Genomic DNA, 23,163 nt, shown 5'->3' on the forward strand with positions numbered 1-23,163 from the left:
CAAAGAGTAAATGAGAGCCAATTAAGCATGACACTGAGATCCCAAGCCAGACAAAGTACGACAGGATTCTAAAGACAGAAAGAGCTTTCAAAATGTCCAGAAATAAACGCTCCCTCTTCCTGCAAAGGTAAAACTGACGGAAGCTATGTAGTAATTTTCATGTCCCCAGCACTGAATACACTGCAGGACAGAAGTTCAAAAAATAAGATAAAACAAACAAAGAAAAAAGTCCTGCAAAACTGAACTGCTAAAATAATTCTATTTATCATCAGGTAAGAGTCCAACAGGTAGTAATAAACAAGTCCACCTGAATTAGATACCAGTAACATCAATAATTTTTAAAAGTATTTTAAGATCATCCCACCAACACACTTAAATAATCTTCTACAAATCTACAAATCAAGTCACTGGCTCAGGAGTGGCAGGCAGTTCAGCTCCAATTTCTCACAAGGAGTTCAAACAGTCTACAGGAAAAAAATGGGAAGGAAATGCAATAAAGCAGCAGTAGGAAGTTTCACCAAGCAAATAATCTGGGTACAGAAGAGACTCACTCACCAAATCAACATTTTCATGATCTTTCCTCAATGACCCTTCACAAGGGCTTGCTGAGAAGCTGCTCCCCCTGTAAGCCAACTGCCCTGACCTGAACACTTAGTCACTGATACTTAGCTTCTCAATTATACTGCCAAGGGCTAGATTTTCAAAGATGTCCCTGGAATGGGCTGGTTTTGGTCCATGCTATACAGTCTATTTACATAATAGTTACCTAGTTTTCTACTCCGACTAGGCTATTATTAATGCCTCAGCAAAACACAGAACAGGTAGGATGACTTCCATACCTGATTTGGACGGGTTATAGGGGATATTTCCATTAGGCAGAAAGTCATGAAGATGAACATTTATGACGTGTAAACTTTTCTGTACATGGGTCATAAAAAGTTTTAACAAATTCAGTAAATCAACAAAAGCACTAAATTAAAACAGTTGACATGAAGTCTGATTTATGAATGACACCAAGAGCACAAGTGGGAAGCTATCCTGTCAAAGTCTGCTATTAAAAGAGAATATAGAATACAGAGTTGGGGATCATAAAAAAGGTCTCTTAGAAATCTGAGCACCCTAGTGAGAGAGAATAAGGGTATATTTGGGCTGCTCTGTTTTATGGAGTTTTAAAGTTTTTTTTAATGTTTAAAGTAAGGTATTCTTTTAGGAAAATACTAACCCAGATTGCACAGAACCTACAGTCTATCTCAACTGCTAACACTTACTGGACTTTGGACAGGTCATTAAACCCGAGTCTGAGTTGTCTTATCTATAAAACAGGGATCATTTTGTTTAAAACAGAGTAGTTGTAAACATCAATGAAATGATGCATATGTAAAAGTTTATTATAAAGTAAAAAGACACTGTATACAAGTATGACACTAGTTAAAACTATGCACTGGGAGAATATTCCTTATGTAACACTGTGATATTAACATTAAAAATGAAGGCTCCCATTCAGTGGTTTAACTCAAATAAAAGTGTAGAGCCGATCTGGCCCTCCCAGATACACTGTCCTTTTCACAATGCCGTGGCTCTACGGTTCGCATCAACCACCACAATCTTTTAAAAATTTGCAAGTGACTGGGCTTTCTCCCAGAGATTCTAATTTAACTGGTCTGCAGAAGCTCCCACAAACCTAAGTTTCTCTTTCAATAAGCACTCACAGCTGAGAACTACTATGTGTGTGTGTGTTAAGTCACTTCAGTTGTGGCCGACTCTTTGCGACCCTATGGACTGTAGCCCACCAGGCTCCTCTGGCGGAGGTTCTACAGGGGTTCTACAAGCAAGAATACTGGAGTGGGTTGCCATGCCCTCCTCCAGGGGATCTTCCCCACCCAGGGATCCAACCCAAGTCTCTATGTCTCCTGCACTGGCAAGCGGGTTCTTTACCACCAGCACCACCTGGGTAGCCCAAGAACCACTAAAATTAAACCCAAATAAGCATCCTAAAGACAGGAGTTACGGTTTTCTTTTCTGTTACACACTACCCAGTGCAAATTAATACTAAAAAGCCTAATAACTAAATGAAATAAAAAACAAAGATGGATTAATAGCATCCTCCTGTTCTAGGCTCTCTTTAGATAAATTTCAATTCAAAACTGTAACCCAAATATAGCCCTCAGAGAGTGCTCAAAATGCAAGAAGCCAAGCCCACTCAAAATCCCTACAGTGGGGCCAAGGAGTGTTCTTGAGAGATCAGATCACAGATATATACATTAGAATATGTTCTGTTGCCTCATACCAAAGAACTGAGAGAAGAGCAGAAAACTATGTACTATGCAGATCAGAGTCATTCAGTCTAGCTCACCTTTCTCAAAAGTTTCATCTTTCTCAAAAGGGGAATGAATATATCAGGGAATATTAATTCGGAATGAAGTCAGAGAAATGAGAACTTAATTTTTCCTGTTACTGCAGAGATTTTACCTCAAAGCTCCATGTGGCAGAAGTCACATTCAATGAGATTAGTAATTTTTCTTTTTTCTAAAAGGACTACTTGTATATTTGCTTGATAAACCAGTCCAAAAACCATAATAACTAAAATAGTGGTTTCCCTGTGTACACTTCTCAACTTTTCACAAAATGCCACCCAAAACCAAAATGTCAACTTTCCTTAAAGTTCAGCAGTTTTAGCTTCACTAGTAATAAAGAAATTTCAAATACCTAAAAAAATGAGTAAAAGCTTGAAATTACTAGTCATGAATTACTTTTAAATTAATGTACTAAATATGATACTATTGTGAGAAACTAAAAAACAGGCCAGTGGAGCATATACTATGGCTAAAAGATGTGAAATTAGAACACTATGAATTCAGTTCCCACCACTTCCCTTCTAAACCTCATTCTCCTCACTGATAAATTTTCACAGGGACAACATCTACTTCAAAGGGCTGTTTCAGGTTATTAAACACAAGGCAATTTATGACTGTGCAATTCCTTTTAAAAGGTTCTTAAAAATATTTTAACCAATTTTCACATTTTGCCCACTACCTTTCTCAGACACAAACAGTCTCACTCACCTCCACTACCCCTAAAGCTTCAATCTTGCTTGATACCTTATGTTTCCCCCCTGGAAAGACTATGGCTTTCATCATTAACCCCTCTGTCCCAGTAACTTTTCTGAAATATCTGTATACAATCAAGCCACCAACTATTGTGTGTGTGTGTGTATGTGTGTGTGTGGTCAGTTGCTCAGTCAACTCTGACTCTTCACAACCCTAGGGACTGCAGCCCATCAGTCTCCTCTGTCCATGGGATTTCCCAGGTAAGAATACTGGAGTGGGTTGCCATTTCCTCCTCCAAGAGATCTTCCCAACCCAGGGATCAAACCGGTGTCTCCTGTGTTGGCAGGCAGATTCTTTAATGGTGAGCCACCAGAGAAGCTCCACCACCTATTATTACATTTCATCAAATCTGAGGCACCATCAATGTAAAAGACACACCACCATCTTATGTGCTGCTAAAAGGGAAACACTGGCAATTAAAACATATCCAATTTCAAACTGAACAGAAGCTGGGAGGTATGCACTTCAGAAACAGTGGAGCATGGAATATACCATGCACTGTGTATATGATCACCCAATTCCTGGTGTGCAAAGAGGTAAGAAAAGTGTTCCCCTCTGTTGTACTACCACCAGATTCAGCAGGAAAAAGAGATGAGAACCATAAAAGGTTTTCTGAAAGTTGCATGGCTTTTTTTTTAAACTTTTTATTTAGTCAGTGTCTAAAACCTTGACATTGCAAAGCAGAGTACAAAGATTTCTTGTTCAAGGGAAGCTCAAGTCTGAAGGGGCTCCATTCTGAGATAAAAGTTTCTGAATTGAAATCTTCCAATAAAACTATATTATCAGTATTTATGACACTTTAATTGTATATAAATCATCTGTGGGTCATATCAAACTGCAGACTTTGATTCAATAGTCTGGAGTTGAATCTGAGAGCTGTCAGTTCTAATAAGCTACCAGATGCCGATACTGGACAAGAACTATGTGGCCCAAGATTTTATAAGACTTACAAAGTATTTTCATATATTATATACTACATAACCATATGACTTTCTGCAAATGAAGAAATCAAAGTCCAGTTAAGACTCAAGTCCCTGCATTACATTACACGAAGTTTTTAAACAAAATCTACTGAAACAACACTGACTGCCTGAAACAAATACACTGGAAACTAGAAAAGCAAGTTATCAAGTTTTGTGACCTAAGTGAATTGCTATGAGGTGCATGTAACCTCCAGGTGAGAAAGCGGCCAGTTTCTATAAACAAGCAGAAAGGTCTTCCCAATATATTTTTTTTTCTAAAAATCTTTTCACCCAATGGCCTAAGAACATAGTAAATACATATGACTTTATAACCATCCTAAACCATGCTTTGTTTTATTTTGGGGTATTTGAGTGGGCAGGTAAGGGAGATGTCTTTATCCAGGAATAAAGGAAATAAATCAAATTTTAAAACCTGACTCTGACTTAACTGGTATTCTGAGTTTTCCCATTATTCTGAAAACTGCTACCCTGAAGTTTGTGATTCATACCTGAAATACTACCAAAAATTTTCAGTGGGTGCTGAGAACAAAACACTGCTGTCGGGTTCTTATCATCGGCCTGCAAGCACTCTTATCACAAAAGCCAAAACGATTGAGTCCATTTTTACATTCGAAATGAACTTAAGAAAGGCTCAGGAAAGCTAGACAGGGTTAAACTCCTTCATTCAAGCTTTAACCATAAAAACAACTTTACTGAAAATGGAAAACCAATGTAATAACTTTAGTTCTAAACCCCTTTAACTGAACAGTTCATCAGAGTCTGGCTTATCTGTTGTCAGTTATCTGAGAATAGCCCCTTAGTACTTGACTTGAGGTGTACATTCATTATGCCATTAGGGATGATGTTTTTAGCTCTTGGGGATTTAAAATGGGGCATCTCTGAGGCTAACCAGAAGAAATGCTGGCACGACCACCTAAAAAGAAAAACATCTGAATGCTCTAATCCATAAACCACCAAGACTACTCTTTAGAACAACTATCTACTGGAAGCAGATATTCTGTCTTCCTTGGTCTCTGAACTCAGCGCTCTAAAAGACAAAATAGATTTTTTTCTTAAAAACAGAAAAAGGCTCACCTCTTCCCAGAAGATGTATACATACCATGACAATCAAAAAGTGATTCAGGTTTCCATGACCAGAGCTTGTGGTCAAATGTCACCTTAACCAACAGACAGACAGCAAAACCAAGAGAAGCACAAGATCAGCAGGAAACAACCAAAAAGCTGATAAAGCAGGTCACTGATCCCAGGTCTCCATCCACCATAAGATGAGATGCGCCAAAGTGACGGCCTGACGTCACCGATCAGTCTTCCTGTATCACCGTTTAGGTGTAACTCAAGTCAAAATACAGGATAACATTTCATTACACACAACCTTCCTTCTGAGAAACTGGGATACAGATTTGGAGAATTTTCATTTATCTTTACGCAAACTTCAGAAAACTCAGTAAAACAGATGGTTTTTAGATAATTCAACTTTCTGACCTCTATCCTGAGGTCTTAACTTCCCCTGGTAACAATACTACAAAAGAGCTGGAAATCACCAATCTCTCAAGACAATAAGGATAGAAGCCACCTTTACAAAATCAAATAAAGATATGGAATAGAAAAGACACAGCTCCATCACAGATTAACTAATGAAATAATTGTTTAAAAAGGAAAAAAATAATAATACATCGGCCCCAGTGTTTTATCTTTCTCCTACGTCTAATTATTTTTCTGCTTCCTACAAACTTCACGGCTTCCCTCATAGCTCAGTTGGTAAAGAATCCACCTGCAATGCAGGAGATTCTATTCCTGGGTCAGGAAGATCTGCTGGAGAAGGGATAGGCTACCCACTCCAGTATTCTTGGGCTTCCCTTGTGGCTCAGCTGGTAGAGTCCGCCTGCAATGCAGGAGACCTGGGTTCAATCCCTGGATTAAGAAGATCCCCTGGAGAAGGGAAAAGCTACCCACTCCAGTATCCGGCCTGGAGAATTCCATGGGCTGTACAGTCCATGGGGTCACGAAGAGTTGAAGACTGAGTGACTTTCACTTTCACAGACTTCACAGTAACCCAGGCACATGTCTGGTGGCTAATGCCCAAGACTTAGAAGCTGGTCACACATGATAGAGAATTCATGGCAAGAATCTGAGAGGTTCCAGTTCACCACAGTAATGACTTAGCTATGACTTTTCTCCTATAGTAAATAACTAAAAGTTACAGGCAGAAGTTGTGCTTCCCTGACAGCTCAGTGGTAAAAAATCCACCTGCCAATGCAGGAGACTTGCAGGAGATGTGGGTTCAATCCCTGGGTCGCAAAGAGCCCCCTGGAGAAGAAAATGGCAACCCACGCCAGTATTCTTGTCTGGAAAATCCCATGGACAGAGAAGCCTGGCGGGCTACAGTCCATGGGGTTGAAGGAGAGTCAGATACAACTTACCAACTAAACCACAACATAGGCAGAAGTTAGAAGGCAGCACTTCCTCTGAGCAAAGTACACTCAAGATGAGCAAAGTGTGAGAGGTAAGAAAAAGAGGTGAGCTGGGGATAAGTTGAAAGAAGAGACGAAGTAACACCATTCTTCCCATGAGACAACATGGAAATGATCATTCTGCCTGATCCCATTCCTCACATCCAAAGGGTAGATCTTGTTCTTCCCAAAGAGCCTCTTGGGAAGGTTCAAATACAAGCAGTATTTTCCAATCTGACCTATGAGCCACTGAACCTATGTCTCTGCAGGATCAAAAGACCCAGAAGTTAATCAGGTCAACCTTGGAACAGCTAGTATGCAAGAATCAAGACAAAAGCCCCAGTTTGATCCCTTGCTCTTCCTAAATGTTATAAAAATGAATGATCCTGTTCTGGCTTAATTCCTCAAACCAAACTTCTAGGTCTAGAGCTGGGAGAAATCCAAACCAGCCTCTTAAATAAGCTCATTTCACTCCCCCTGCCCCACTCTTTTTTTTTTTTTGATAGAATCAAAAGCTCCAGCCATATGTCAAGTGTCAATGTCCACTGAAGCATTACCTTTGACATGAGTAGAATAAAGTTAACTCCAGGTAGATTCTGGTTACCTTGGATGCCACCTGTTATTTTCCTGACAACCAAGTCAACAATCGTTCATTTAGTGTCCACTAACATGTTAAAGAACTGAACTTGACCCTTGAGCAAGCTGCACCAAACATGTACTGCTGTTGACACTAAATTAGTTTCAAGTGGAACTGGGAAAACAGAACCAGCCTCAGATATCTAGCAACAGATGTCTAATGATAAAAATACTAACAATAAATGCTATTAAGATAATAGAATGTAAGACAGTTATAAAGGCAGAATTATTAATATGATTTGAGGGAAAGAAGGTCTCTTAAAATGACTGCCAACAGAAGTACTAGCCCAAAAAGACTTCAGGGAGACAGTGCTTTGAAAAGGTACAAAACATGCTGAGTCAAGAGAAAAGTAAGGAAGATAGAGTTAGGGTGCCTTTTGTGATCTTCCTAGCTATGACTTGGAATATAAAACCAGTCCAAGAACACAAAATGAGGAAGAATCAAACAGAAATGCATCTTAAGACTTTTAGATCTATAAAGTCAATAGTATAAGAAAGAACTAGTCTTGAAAAAGGCTATCAAAGATGCTTGAGGAAGACTACTTAAGACTTAAAAAGGGAAGAGGCTACAGAGATGCTGCTTTGGCTAGAATTTAGCATCAGAGAAGTCAATGGTGATGAATCTGAAAAAATTTGAAACACAGTATTAACAGAACTTCTGATTTCCTGATAGATTGGGTATGAGAAGCAAAGTTATTCAAAGAGGGCCAAAGATCATTCCATAATTAAAGCTTAGCTAGCAAAAACAAGAATGAACCCACGTTATCTGATCCGTTTTAAGGATCCTCAGGTATTGGCAAATCACTGCTCTCAGATCTATTCCCTATTGACATCCACCTTCAACTTTGTGTTAATTCCTTCTCTTTTTGTGTGTTTTCTAGAGGACCGATGAACTGAGACCTAGATTTCAGTTCTTACCTCACATTACTATAAATGAGTCCCAAAAAAACATCATTTCTCTACTTTTAAAAAGTTTAGTTATATCTCCTGCTGTGTTTGCTGACATCTAATTGCAATAAAAGTGTTCTTAAAAACTCTGCAATTAGTGCTGTGAATATCTAAGGAAACTAAACAGGCATGTTTTTCTTTAAAGGGAAGGGGAAAGAGAGAGAGAGATAGGAACAAGTTCCTCAAGCCAACTTACAAATCCTCCTTTTCTTAGACAGGAATCGCCCGGGGATGAGCTCAATACATACTCCACCATGCTAACGCCTAGTCCCCCACTCTCCGACCGTGGGGACAGTACAGAATTGACCTCACTGTTCACATGGAAACTCTGACCAGGTCTTCTCTGCACCATGATTGGCTGGGAAACTGAATGATCTACAAAAAAGATACACAAGCATGATACAGTGCAGCCAGAGGCTCAAACAAATTACGAGCGATGTCTCATGGATAAACCAATGACTGGGAATCAGGAAACCTGTCATGGTCAATTGAGCCAAAATGTCCTACTGTGTTTTCCCTAAGTATAATGTTCTACATAAGCTAATGAAACAGAACACACCCTTCATATATCCAGTTCAGCAATACAGTAGTTCACATAACTGGTTTATCTAGCTAAGTGGACAAATTAATGTTTACCCCTTTCAAGTAGCAGAATTCCTTTTTAATGTATTTTATTGGTAATGTCACTAAAAGGAAATGTGATTTTACTGCCCTTTTTAAAATAACAACATAATCTGATCTTTTCTGATGACCACTGTCATCTGAGGTTCCATTCTTACATTGCGCTGTAACACAGCACATTGGCTTTTGAATGTTCTGACTCCTTCCTCCCCATCATCTGTCATTTCTTTCTGCTGTCAGTGTGGCTGCCTCTACAAGTTCTCCCCGTCTCTCTCTTCAGGGGTAGTCAGTCAGAAATGCATCCATGCCCAGTGACTTATTTGGCCCCAACCACATTTTTAGATAGATCACCCCATACACAGTACACAGGGGCAATGGGAGGAGAAAGAAACATGAACTTCAAATGGCAGGCATGGATTTTCTAATTCCAAGTATGCTGACAGCAGTACAGAACAAGAAGTTATAGCTGAAATTACAGTCATTTCAACTAAGACCATTCCCCTGTGGCTAGCACTTCAGCCAAAATATTGAAGATTTGATTTTGCATTAATTATGTTTTAATAAATTACATCATATAAGCTCCTTCATGGCAATTATACTACAGGACAGGACACTGCTTGACATGCTTATGTCACTGATGTAAAATTCATGACTTGCCAATTGCTGAGGAAAGGAGCTCTAAGACAGGCATAAATCACAGTACAGATGCTAGATCTAGATTACCTGATGTTCCCCAGGCACTGTCTCGCCATTGATCACCCAGGAATATTCCTTTTGGTCCATCTTTGCTGGATTCATCTGTTTCCCAAAACTTTTTACCTGGCAAGAGCTGCTGCAAATTAAAAATAATAGATGCTTTTAAAGAATTCATAAAGGATGAAAGTACAGCAGTCAACACTTTCTTAGACAAGGGTACTGCAAGATGCTCACGTGCCCTGAAGGTCTTTAATTACAGTGTTCTGACTCTGCAGACTGTCCTCAGAGCACTACTTTATCTTTGATAAAAGTCACAAAGAGGCCTAATGCAAGCAGGGCTACAGATCAACCCATCACAATAGAGGCTCAGCTTAAACATCTGGAATTATTCACTTAATCTATGCCAAGATTTTTAAGTGGGGAGGGAGGGGGACTCATATTAGACCTATCAGCTAACTGCTCACTAAGAAGACTCTTACTGAAAAAGAAAAGTACCTACAACTATTGAAAAGGTTACTTCTGCCTACATTTACACTAACTGACCCTGAAAAGTTACTCACGCTTGGGCATGAACTCAGACACCAGCTATGGAACACTAGAGGCAAAATTTACCTCCTTTATACACAGAGATTCTATTTAAGCAAAACATTTTCAATACCACAAAGAAAAAATTAAAACAAACAAAAATCAACAAAAAAAAACACTTCCTAACCACAACATTAACCTATTCCAAGATATTGGAAAGACAGATCAGTTATTCCCCCATTACTGGAAGGGAAATTAAAATCTCCTAACCTCAGTTAATCTTAAGAATACTTAGTAATGCCATTAAAGTGACTTCACAAAACATTCCATACTTCCTAGAAATGCAGGCATCACTAGCTTTAAATTAGCTCCCACCAAAGAAATGCAAACCACCCTTCAAGCAAAACACAGTATAGTTCTGCACATGATCAAAGCATTAGTGACCCAAGCTACAAGGTAAATTTTTATCCCATTATTCTTCATCAGCTTTACTCACTAATAAAACCTCCCTCTTATTTATTCTATGTTTTCACTTCAGCTGCTACTAGTCAGACAAGAAACTCAGAAGTTTGAGATAATACTTCATCACTGCTTTTGAGCATAAAAGAACACACCTGAAGACTTGAATTTCTCAGAGGAAGAGAATAGAAGAGCAGAGAGTACAAAACATTTGCTCTCCTCCTTGATAATTAAGGTTTACCTTTCCTATTTATAACCTATTATCCAATGATAAGGAGAAACATCTCAACTCTGCTCTCACTAAAACACATCTCAGCTATCCAATCCAACTTCTGGGTTTCTCAGCATCAATTTATTTGAGTTCTATGGAACTATATGGTAGATATGGGTTACTACCTGAACCAAAGTAGTTTCCCACTTATTTTTCAGGCCCTAACATTGTTTCCTGGTCCAACAAGGTCATGAAAAAAAGACCTATTTTGATCTGACATTTAATTGAACAGATGCACTGGTTTACTTGATGATGAACAGTTATAAGCAGTCAATTCCTAGTGTGCCTCTAGGGTTCATTCTCTCAAAGAAACAAGGACACAGCTGGTCTGTTAACTTGAAGTACAATGAGGACAGGTGGGAGCAAGAGCCCAGACCACAGCTAAGCAATGGAGTCAGGAAGCCCTAGACTAAACAACTTTGGTGTGTCCTAGGACAAAATGCAGGACTGCCCTGGGCCTCATTTTCTTTGTACTAATGAAGGAGGTATTTTTCAGGATGCTGTGATGATTAGAGATATTGTAGATGTGTGCCCAACACAATGTCCACCACAAAGGAGGTTCTCAATAAATGTATTCAGTGGCAATACACCAAGGCAAAACAGCTATAAACCGCAGAAGGGACAGTGAAAATTAACGTGCACTACTCATGCACAACTCAAGATTCTTGTTTTTAAACTTCTTTTTCTCCTCTTAATTTCAAAAATGCCCTCTCATAAGACTACAAATAGAAACAGAATTTCTTTCCCTGTTGGTAGATCTTTCTCCTGTATTTCCTATGGAGTGTGAGCAAACAAGAGTTTGCATCAACTTCTCTGTGCAAAAGAACGTCAGCATACGGGACACTTCACCAGTCGGTTAACTTTAGTCTCATATATGGGAAAGAGAGCAACGGTGATGAAATACATTCATTATACTCTCATCCCTCTCGACACAAATCTGGAAATCTTTACTCAAAACTCAAGCTTCTCTAAGCACCAGCCTCCATATGCAAACATAGTCTGTCCATAATTTTTCAAACTGCTTACTGAAAGTAGCAGCCTTTGAACTCAAGGCTTCAAAAATGACTTCTAAGACCCTGTCATCTTTCACTGTAGCTTGCCAGGTTGTTACAACATGCAAAGCCAGTAAAGGCAGGTCCACATAAAGCGAGCCATTTTCAGGTCAACTTTTCTCAAAAGGAAACAATAATACAAGAAACATGTAGAAAGGTACTAAAAAGCAGAGACTGTATTTCAAAGTGGTAATAGATGCAACAAATCTCAAAGGGATACAGCTGCCCCTTGGTATTCATGCAGGATTGGTTCCAGGAGCCTCCTTGGATACGGAAATTCTCAGACTCTCAAGTCCTTTATATAAAATGATGTAGTACTATGCACACAATGTGTACATGTTAAAAAATTCAAGACTCCAGTCAGATACTAAGAGGAAATGGTGTCTCCCACCATGAACAGTATCTATAAATATAAATCCTGAATAGGTGCTAGGAGCAGTCCCAAAAGTTAGTAAAACCCCATACAATCTGGCAAAGTAGCCAAGATCAATTAACTATTACTAATAAAAATGGCAGGGAATGAAAAGGAAAGTCTGTAAGAGATAAAGAAAAAGAAAGCAGCAGCAGCAGGTGATAACAAGTCAATTCTCCTAAAGTCTCTGCCTCTAGGTCATCAGTCCCTCATGTAACTCCCCCTCTTCCTTTGACTGTGGGCTGAACCTAGTGACTTGCTCCTAAGGAACAATAAAAAGCAAAAATGATGGGAGTGTTGCTTTCAAGACTTAAAATACTGACTTCCATCTTGTTTCTGCTCCTCTCTCACCCTTGCTCCTTCTCACTTTGATGAAACTAGCTGCTATATTGTGAGCTGCCCAATAGAGAGACACATATGGCAAAGAACCAAGAGAGGTCACTGGACATCAATTCGTTAGGAACTGAGGTCCTCAGTCTAACAACCTGCGAGAAACTTAACCCTGATATTAATCACGTGAGTGAGCTTGGAAGCAGTTCCTTCCCCAGTTGGGACTTTGAGATGACTGTAGCCCCTGCTGGGGCTGAAATCTTGACTGAAGCTTGTCAGGGACCCTGAAATAAATAATCTTACAAAGTCATGACTGGGATCCTGTTTTGAGCCACTAAATTTTGGGGTAATCTGGTAAGCAGCAATAGGTAACTAATATAGCTGTGGATATACACAAGGGTTTTCTTACATTTAAAATATCTTTAAGATTTTATTTTCAAGAAGCAAGTCTTGTTCTATTTCTAATATTTTTTAATTTGGAAAAAATTTCATCTGTTTCACTTTGCCTTACAGCACTTCTGTAATAAAAAGAAAAAATTACTGGTTTTTTTAATTCTGCAAAATTAAATGGGCTTAGATATGTTAAGCTTACTGAGAATTAGTAGCAATCACAAAGCCAGGAGTCATCTAAAGCAAAGACACTGTTTGAACCTGATCATACTAAAAGGAGCTGTAATCTACTGAACATAAAACAAAGTGATGATGAGTATCCAATTATTTCAAATTAAGATTCAAGCCCTCTAAAGTTAACATCATCCATAGCACAGGCTAAAGCCTCCAGGTTCGCCAACCTGCAAACCTTCACTTCTTGCTGCCATCGTTCAGTCACTAAGTTGTATCCTCTGAGACCACACGGATTGAAGCAGGCCAGGCTGTCCTCCACTATCTCCCAGAGTTTGCTCAGATTTATATCCATTGAGTTTAATTCATGTCCATTAAACCTCCACGTAAATTCAATCACCAAACATTCAAATGCAACTGGTCTGTGAAAAAGATGGTTATTGCTTACCCCATCAAGAACTTGAAAATAAAGACTGCTCTCTGACAGGAACAAAGAACAGATCACAGCAGAAGTTTACAAAATTCAATTTAAAGAAAGATTAAGCAATAAGAGGATTAAAAGATTTGACAATTCTAAAGGAAGATAAGGGAATTAGGAATTGGACCAACAAAAGAAAAGGAGAGCCAGCGAGTCAGATGAAGAAGGCAGTATCGTCCAGTACCCAAGTTTAGGGAGAACCAATAGGATGCACAAACAAGTCCGTCCTTATAAAAACAATTACTGCATCAGACTAGCAGTGTGGGTACAGTAGCCACTAAAAACATCCAAGTTCCCTGGCTCAGACTCTGCTTACCAAGCAAACTTCTTAAGAGAACTTTGTTTCCACCTACAGCCAAACATGCTGATCCACTTGAGAACTGCTATCTCTCTTTATGAATCAGTAAACAGCATTTTAGTTTTCATACACTCATCTCTTGCGGTTCTAGTTAGTACAGGTCAGTACTATAAACCAATCAGCTCTAAATTAGTACATCCCCTTTAAGACATACAAATTGAGAACCAGGGCTTGGGAGATCCTACCATCTGACAGAAGGAAATGGCAATCCACTCCAGTATTCTTGCCTGGAAAATCCCAGGGACTGAGGAGCCTGGTAGGCTATAGTCCATGGGGTCGCAAAGAGTCAGACACAACTGAGCGACTTCACTTTCACCATCTGACACAGCAATACAACAGACCTTGTACTCTTCCTCAGTACTGTCTCATTACATGGGATTCCTAATTGCCCCTCCAATAGTATCCTGCTCTTCAGTCTTTAGAAGAAAAACACATACATTATTTAATCCCAGCTTGAACTACAGGTTTGTAAAATAAAAAACTTAAGAAGAGTTAAGAAATACAGTAAGCTTATTCATGAGGCTTCTGGAGAATAAAGTAGAAACCAAGCACCACTGGTTTATAAGCAATGTCAGCCACTTGGGAAACTTCTCTAAATTTTGTTTGGAAACACGTTTTAAAAAAAAAAGACAATACACAAAGCCACACTTGCACAATCAACCATCACATTAACCCCTACCAACAGTCCTTTAAACAAAAGTGTTCTAAAACGCTAAGAATATCAAAAACTTCTAGGCCTTTTATTTTAAGAAGTAATATAGCAGGTAAAGCACACACAACTACTCTGAAATCATTTTTAAAACTGGACAAACAAAGATGGTTTCATGTTCCAACTGTGTTGAATTTATTCACCTAGGTCTCAGTTTTCTCACTGATAAAATGAAGTTACAAACACTGAATGTTATAGCACGTAACAACGCGAAATTCAAGAGTAACCAGTCCAAGAGTTAGCTGTTAATATTATTTAATAACAAAATAGTAACCAATAGACTTCACACTCCTAATAGCACAGCCAGTGAGATGCTCCTGTGCATTCAACTCACAAATGTGAGCACATCATCACCCAGCCCACTTCAGTGTAAATCCTGTAGAATTAAGAGCCCTAACAAAAACACTGCAAGAAGAACCATGATTACAGCTTTGCAGAACTAAGAGGCAAGCTGATTAAGGACTGGGTGTGTTTGACCGTACCACCGCTAACACCTGAACAGATGGAAACTCCAGCAAGTATGCTGTACTCAGGAGGAACAAAATAGGTAACTACTCACACACTCAACATAAGCTACACAGAGCTATCTCTCAAAGCAGAAATTTGGCTTCTTAAAGAGTACAGGGATGCTACAGCCCCAAAGGCATGACCAGGTTTGATCATCTCATGTGGCAATGCAAACTTCCCACACAAGCTTAGTTTCACTGGAATGTAGCCAATACTGGAATCAAATACCTGACATTTTAACTAGCTGGTAAGATATAGCCCCCTCCAAAATTTTTTAATCTCTTGGTAAATATCCTCATTACATTAAAAGAATTTGACAACAACTCAGAGAAAGGACCACTCAGCACAGATGGCAGTAAAGAAGTACTATTGGTAAACCAATAGCTCTGACTGTGATAACTGTGTAATTTTCAGAAAACCACTCTCAAAAATAATGCCCTAAGGGATTTCCTGGCCCTCCATACCACAGAGGGTTATTGGGAAATGTAGTGAAATAGTTCATAATACTTTATACTATACACATAAAGCTTTATTACTGAAGTTTTAACACAAAACAGCTTACATATAAAAGAATAAATTAATATCCTTTACAAGGCATAAAGAAAAAGCCTTGTACACACATCCATTCACTGTTAGGACAATTCTTGTGGAAAGGATTGTACATTAGGAGTCATGTTCACCTCCTACATTTTTGGTGGAAATGTAAATTGATGCAACCACTATGGAAACCAGTATGGAGCTTTCTTTAAAAACTAGAGTTGCCATATGACCCAGCAATTCCACTCCTGGGCATATATCAAAACAAAACGGGGCATAATCCAAAAAGATACATGCACCCCTATGTTCATAAGCACCACTATCTACAATAGCCAAGACATGGAAACAACCTAAGTGTCCATAAAGAAGATGTGATATACACAATGAAAAGAGTAAAATAATGCTACCTGCAGTAACATGGATGGCCCTAGAGATAATCATACTAAATGAAGTCAGAAAAAGAAAGATAAATACCATATATGTTATCATGTTATCATTTATATGTGGAATCTAAATATGGTAAAAATGAACATATCTATCAAACAGACAGACTTACTGATATGGAGAACAGATGTGTGGTTGCCGAGAAGGAGGTGAAGGTGGGAAAGTTAAGGGTTGGGAGTGTGGGATCAGCAGATGCAAACTATTACATACACAGGAGGGATAAACAACAAGGTCCCGCTGCATAGCACAGGGAACTATATTCAATATCCTGCAATAAACCATAATGGAAAAGAACACGAAACACAGGTACATGTGCAACTCTATCAGCTTGCTGTTCAGCAGAAATTAACACAACACTGTACATCAACTACACTTCAATAAAAGTTTTAAAAATAATAAAAAATTTAAAAGCTAGGTAAAAAAAGTTATGTTCATTCCTGAGTTTATCAACATTAAATAATTCAAGGTGGCGGGGGGGGGGGGGGAAGCTGCACATTCAAAGTATAACAGCAAAAAAGCTGGGAGCAAATTAAATGTTCAATAAGGTACAGCTGTATGCAACAATGTACGCACACCCAAAATAGCTATCATGACTATATGTAGTATTTATAAAATAACAGTAAATTTTAAAAGCAAAATACAAAATTGTACATGTAAAGATTGCTTCTCTTCATGGACCCTTCCCTTTTGGATCAAGATTGGAAAGAAAAATAAAAGCTGAAATGGGTGTTTGTTGATGTAGTGGGATTATGGATGACTTGTTATAATACACACTTTTATTATGATTTAGAACTGATTTTTAATAAAAACTGAGATACTGGTACAGAATTCACTACAAATAAACAAGGCATTTTCTCTTAGCAGATACATTTTGCTACAACATAATTTCAAAGTGACCAAAGTTAGTGGGAATTTTAAGAGAGCTCACATTGCATGCTTCAAATAATTTTAAGCAAGCAGATAGTAACTTCCAGTGCACTTTGAAAACTGTAGCTTAAATAAGGAACGATTAAAATGTTCAATGGTTTAATCACAGGTTTAATCTTTGGTTTTAAAAAGCCAAACAATATGGTGGTTTTGCTTTCAAGTTTAAGGAATATGATCCCCTAAATTCTCACTTCTCACTTATATGTCTACTAATTAAGGAAGTGTCCTGCATCAGTTACTCAATACTTCTATGCAAAGATTATTTTTAAATGTTTATAAACATTCTGCTGTTTCATTTTATTCAAGTCATAAAAAATTGTTGAAAAATCAATGTTTGCTATAATTTTTCTCATATTTCACTACTAGGCAGCATCATAATCTGACATCTAGCAATTACTACTTAAAATGTTTAGCCTATATGGCAAGATGACTACTAGTGAAAACTAATTTCCATATTAATGGTCTCACAACTAAACATCTTTTGGTTAAAATCTAATATATTCCTTTTAAGAAAAAATGTTTAATATTTTGCATAATTATAACTGTAGTATATAAAATTAACAGATTTTTTACAAAATATTTTCCAGGGTTATTAAACACTTGTCATAATAAGCACTGCTAATAATTGTATCTAATGTCCTTTAATAACACTTCCACCACTAATGATGAAGTTACACAAATCACTTAGGCCTGGCCAATATGTGGTAACTTCATCTTCTCTCTCGTATCTGGAAAACCAGTACTGCTTTTCTGACTACTGAAAAAAGAAAAGGTTTAGCATCTGAAGTACTTACAGATTTTAAAAAGTAAACTATTACTTGAACTTACACTGAAATGCACACCCCGCAGAAGCCACTACTGGAAGTAACAAAAATACTGAAATAAATAAATAACAAAAAGTCTTTGCTTTGAATGAAAGATTAAAAACCTACCAGGAATCAAAGTGATAGTTACAAGGCATTTCAAAATAAGCACACTAATAGTGTGATGCAGACCGTTAGACTTCACAACCTACAGAGATGAGAAAGGAGCAGTACCCGGCACAGGACGGCCTGGACGCCTTAAAGGAGGAAGGAGCAGAAAGCAGAAAGGGCAAAGGCAGAAATGAAAGCCAGTGGGGCAGGTTGCTCTTGTTCAGTAGCTAAGCTGTGTCTGACTCTGGGCGACCCCATGAATCATAGCATGCCAGGCTTCTCTGTCCTGGTGCCCACCAATAAAAAAGAAAGCTGGCCATCAACTAGAGGAGCAGTAAGGAGAAGGTAACAAAAGAACAACTAGTCTAGCTGCCAGTGAGGCTTAGTGGAGCACTGAGGAGCTAGGCTCTAATCCAACAGGCAGCAACAGAGAATAAAATCATAAAAATTCACTTTAAAAGATTAGCTTAACATTCCTTTATTAAATGGAGTGAGGGGAAGCAAACAGATGCTGGGACGCCAAGCAAAACGGTGACCTCAGTAACCTAGCCATAAAATGGTAAAAGAAGGGATCTGTGGAAATGGGAGCAGGGAAGGTAATACAAACTGCTGCTTAGATGCCTCGCTCAGCTTTCAAGGCATTTTAAATTATTTAATTTCAAAATGGAAGATTCATAGCCCATTATGATGATCAAGAATGAAGTCACAATGTATACATAAATAAGCCAGTCTACCACTGAAGTTGTCTTAATCAGGAATCTATTCCACAGAGTCAGTTGAGTACAAAGACCAGAAGACAACAGGGTCCAACTATGTAAGAATATGGTGTCACAAGTTTTAATCTACAACTCCAAAGTGTAAGGTTTTAAGGTAAGGCTGTCCTGAGGATTCACTCTGAGTTGCTGGGGAACAATAAGAGAAAAAGACAATCAACTAAAGATAGAAGAATTTGGTAGCTTTGAAATTTTAGGACCACCACAAAATAGACCGAGTTGCAAACAGTTCTTCAATTGAGGACAACTGTTAACTTAAAAATGTACTCTGGGGACTTCCCTGGCTGTCCAGGGGTTAAGACTCAGGGAACACCGCACAGCTAGGTCAAATTTAAAAAAAAAAAAATACACTGTCTTCAACAAAGCACAAAGTTTTCCCAGTGTTCTTTACCACACAAAAAATACAACCACTGTTAACAACTTTATCCTTGAAACTAAACGCACAAAAGACACTGGCTGCTTTCATAAAGCATGCCCTTCAAAAAAAAAAAAAAAAAAAAAATCAGAGATACTGTTAGTACCTCAAGCTCCATAATATTTTGTGGTAAATTAACCTGGGGCAAGTTCCACACTAATTCTTTCTCCACTGCATATCCCTTCCTGAAGCCACTGAAAGTAAAGTTTTCTTTATACCTTCCCACTTCAAGTTACTGGAATGGAGCCAAAAGAAACTTCTTTTCTCTTATCAACTTCATAAACAGTAAATTTATGTTCAGAAAATGAAGAAATGCCCAAGGTGAACAAAGAACTTCCAGATGTTACAGCATACTAACACATATATATGGAATTTAGAAAGATGGTAACGATAACCCTATATGCAAAACAGAAAAAGAGACACAGAAATACAGAACAGACTTTTGAACTCTGTGGGAGAAGGTGAGGGTGGGATGTTTCGAAAGAACAGCATGTATACTATCTATGGTGAAACAGATCACCAGCCCAGGTGGGATGCATGAGACAAGTGCTCGGGCCTGGTGCACTGGGAAGACCCAGAGGAATCGGGTGGAGAGGGAGGTGGGAGGGGGGATCGGGATGGGGAATACGTGTAAATCTATGGCTGATTCATATCAATGTATGACAAAACCCACTGAAATGTTGTGAAGTAATTAGCCTCCAACTAATAAAAAAAAAAAAAAAAAAAAGAACTTCCCGATGTCCAAGCTGGATTTAGAAAAGGCAGAGGAACCAGAGCTCAAATTGCCAACATCCACTGGATCATACAAAAAGCAAGACAGTTCCAGAAAAACATATACTTATGCTTTATTGACTAAGACAGAGCCTTTGACTGTGTGGATGACAACAAACTGGAAAATTCTGAAAGAGATGGGAATACCAGATAACCTGACCTGCCTCCTGAGAAATCTGTATGCAAGTCAAGATGCTACAGTTAGAACTGGGCATGGAACAACAGACTGGTTCCAAACTGGGAATGGAGCACGTCAAGGCTGTATATTGTCACCCTGCTTATTTACCTTAGATGCAGAGTACATCATGAGAAACACCGGGCTGAATGAAGCACAAGCTGGAATCAAGACTGCCAGGAGAAATATCAATAACCTTAGATACGCAGACGATACCACCCTTATGGCAGAAAGCAAAGAGGAACTAAAGAGCCTCTTGATGAAATTGAAAGAGGAGAGTGAAAAAGCTGGCTTAAGACTCAACATTCAAAAAATGAAGATCATGGCATCTGGTCCCATCACTTCATGGCAAATAGATGGGGAAACAATGGAAACAGTGAGAGATTTTATTTTCTCAGGCTCCAAAATCACTGCAGATGGTGACTGCAGCCATGAAATTAAAAGACGCTTGCTCCTTGAAAGAAAAGCTATGACAAACCTAGACAGCATATTAAAAAACAGAAACATTACTTTGCTGACAAAGGTCCGTCTAGTCAAAGCTATGGTTTTTCTGTAGTCATGTATGGATGTTAAGAGTTGGACCATAAAGAAAGCTGAGCACCAAAGAATTGATGCTTTTGAACTGTGGTGTGAGAGAAGACTCTTGAGAGTCCCTTGGACAGCAAGGAGATCAAACCGAAGTCAATCTTAAAGGAACCTCGTCCTGAATATTCATTGGAAGGACTGATGCTGAAGCCTAAGCTCCAATACTTTGGCCACCTGATGCAAAGAACTGACTCACTGGAAAAGACCTGATGCTGGCAAAGATTTTTCAGCAGGAGGAGAAGGGGACAACAGAGGACGAGATGGTTGGATGGCATCACTGACTCGATGGACATGAGTTTGAGCAAGCTCTGAGAGTTGGTGGTGGACAGGGAAGCCTGGCGTGCTGCAGTCCAGGGGGTCGCAAAGAGTCTGAACTGAACCAGGTTTTTCTGCACAATAGAAGGAAAAGCATGTAAGGAAACAGAAGACAATGCTATTATCCTGGCCACCTTTAAGTTACCTATAAATAAAGTCATTTGTTTTTATCTAAGTATAAATTACATGGTTTGATCTACAACATAATCATATTAAAGTTATACTAGGTCTAGACTTTAAATGATTATTTCCAATAGTACCTGGGAGCCCAGTGTGCAAAAGATAAGCTTCCAGGTCAGTTAGGAAATCTGTAATGTGCATGAATAAACCATGAAAACATCTAGTTTGCTTCTAGTTTGCTTCCTACCCCCCTCATATTCCACAAGCAGGAAGCAAACAGCTCGGTTAAAACAGGATAGAGTCCTCTTCCTCAAGATGGGACCAAACACTCAGTTTGGGACCCATAACTAAGATGGGACCCACACAACCAGTCATGCTCAGGCTAATTTTAACTATTAAATTGACAAGTGTCTCAATATGCCAGTTATGGACAAGTTCCCTCTTTTATATGTTCCAAGAGTGGAAAATGTCATAGATGTGCATGTAACACAGAAAATAAACTATTTCTTCTATACATTTTGCTAAAATGAGGATCACAGAATGCATTAATTAATTAAGTGACAATGAATTAATTTTCATCTTCTGGGTCCTCAGCAGCAAAATAAAAGTAAACAAGAAAGAATTACGTACAACATAGCTTAATACAAGTTTGAACAAGAAGTATAACAAAAGCAATTCCAATTTTCTAAACACCATTATGTCTGGTTGTATATATAATGAGGATATTTCCACGCCCCAGCAGATGGCCCAGAGAATGTATCCTATGCTTAGAGCTACATTAAACAAAAGATCCTTTATAATAAATGCCTTTTATATATAAGATTCAACTTGGATGATAACAGCATTGCTGACATGCTATTCATCTTATGTACTCTGGTAAAATAATTACTGAATAGTTTGAAAATATAAAGATTTGCAGAAGAGACTGAATAAATACTTTTCAGTTTTATCTATTCCTCATCCTTCCCCTCTTCAGAACCCCACACCCCTGAGGATGCAAAAGTAATATGAATACAGAATACAATCAATATTTACTGAATTGAACTGAGGTCTCTTGAGGTTCCCTGGGGGAACTTCTAAAGTAAAAGGGAAAATAAAGAGGAATTCATACTTAGAAAAAAATATTTACTGGTAAACAATTCATTCAACACAATAGTAGGCAGCCACTGTTAGCTAAGTGCGTATTAGCTGAAGCCTCTGCCTTCAACAAACTTATGTGCAAGGAAATAGAAAATATTTACACAAAGCACATATATAAAATAAATCAGGGCCATAGAAATGATATAAACAAATAACTTGCTACTTGAATTCCCTCTGTAGTTTCTGGTTGGTAAAAACTCTGGGAAAGAACTCTTTCCCAGGAGAGCTGATGAGCAGAGCGGGGTTTCTGAGCACTGGGGGCTCTGGACATGCAGAGTAACAGTAGGAGAGCTACTGTTAAACCCAGCAACAGAGAGCTGGGTTTAAAGAGCTGGCCCGTGATCATGTTAACCTCTGTAACCCATGTTTGTCCAGACGTCATCATACTGCAGGACGCCTGTGAAAACTGTTAATGTGTATGAAATGCTTAATAAAGTACCTGGAAAATGGTACATGTAGACTGCAGTTATTATTATTTCTGAACCTAATGAAACAGAACTTGAAGTCAATCCACATTTTGGTATTTCTGATCTTTGCTGGAGTCACTTGACCTTAGAACTCATGCAAAAATGATACTAATATCTCTCAAAAATCTGTTGGAATATTCACATAGGAAATGATATCAATGCCAAAGTGTCTTGAAAAGTGTTACTGCAGTCAGTTAGCTTACTTTCAAATAAAACATACTGATGTGGATGAAAAAAATAAAAACAGAAAAAGGAGGGTAAAAGAGAAATTTAATGAAGACAAACTAAGCAACATGTGGATCAGTTATCTCCTGCTTCAAAGGAGCATGTTTTACTGTATTCAACATTCCAAGGCAGCTCAACGCATACAGTGGTAGGTCTGCCCATTCTTCCTAGTGCAGGACAGAAGGAAGATACTGGAATGAGTGGAGTTCCACACAGGTCTCAAAGTCACAGGGCCGAACTGGGCACCAGGTT

The 23,163-nt window shown here is 38.5% G+C and overlaps 1 protein-coding gene across 18 annotated transcripts in view; it reads right to left on the reverse strand.

Moving 5' to 3' along the window:
- PUM1 (pumilio RNA binding family member 1) overlaps window positions 1–23,163 on the reverse strand; it is a 122,898-nt gene that overhangs the window by 60,125 nt on the left and 39,610 nt on the right. For 12 of the 18 annotated variants that reach the window (XM_043909528.1, XM_043909527.1, XM_043909526.1 and 9 more), the window contains exons 4-5: window positions 9,469–9,577; window positions 8,321–8,499 (exon numbers count right to left, since the gene is read on the reverse strand). The exons of 5 other annotated variants lie outside the window; for them this stretch is intronic. In XM_043909528.1, coding sequence (XP_043765463.1) covers window positions 8,321–8,499; window positions 9,469–9,577 — 288 coding nt within the window. The remainder of the gene's footprint in view (window positions 1–8,320; window positions 8,500–9,468; window positions 9,578–23,163) is intronic. One more of the 18 variants, XM_043909515.1, reaches the window with a different exon arrangement.

The sequence above is a fragment of the Cervus elaphus genome, chromosome 8, assembly GCF_910594005.1.
Source record: "Cervus elaphus chromosome 8, mCerEla1.1, whole genome shotgun sequence".
Lineage (NCBI taxonomy): Eukaryota > Metazoa > Chordata > Mammalia > Artiodactyla > Cervidae > Cervus > Cervus elaphus.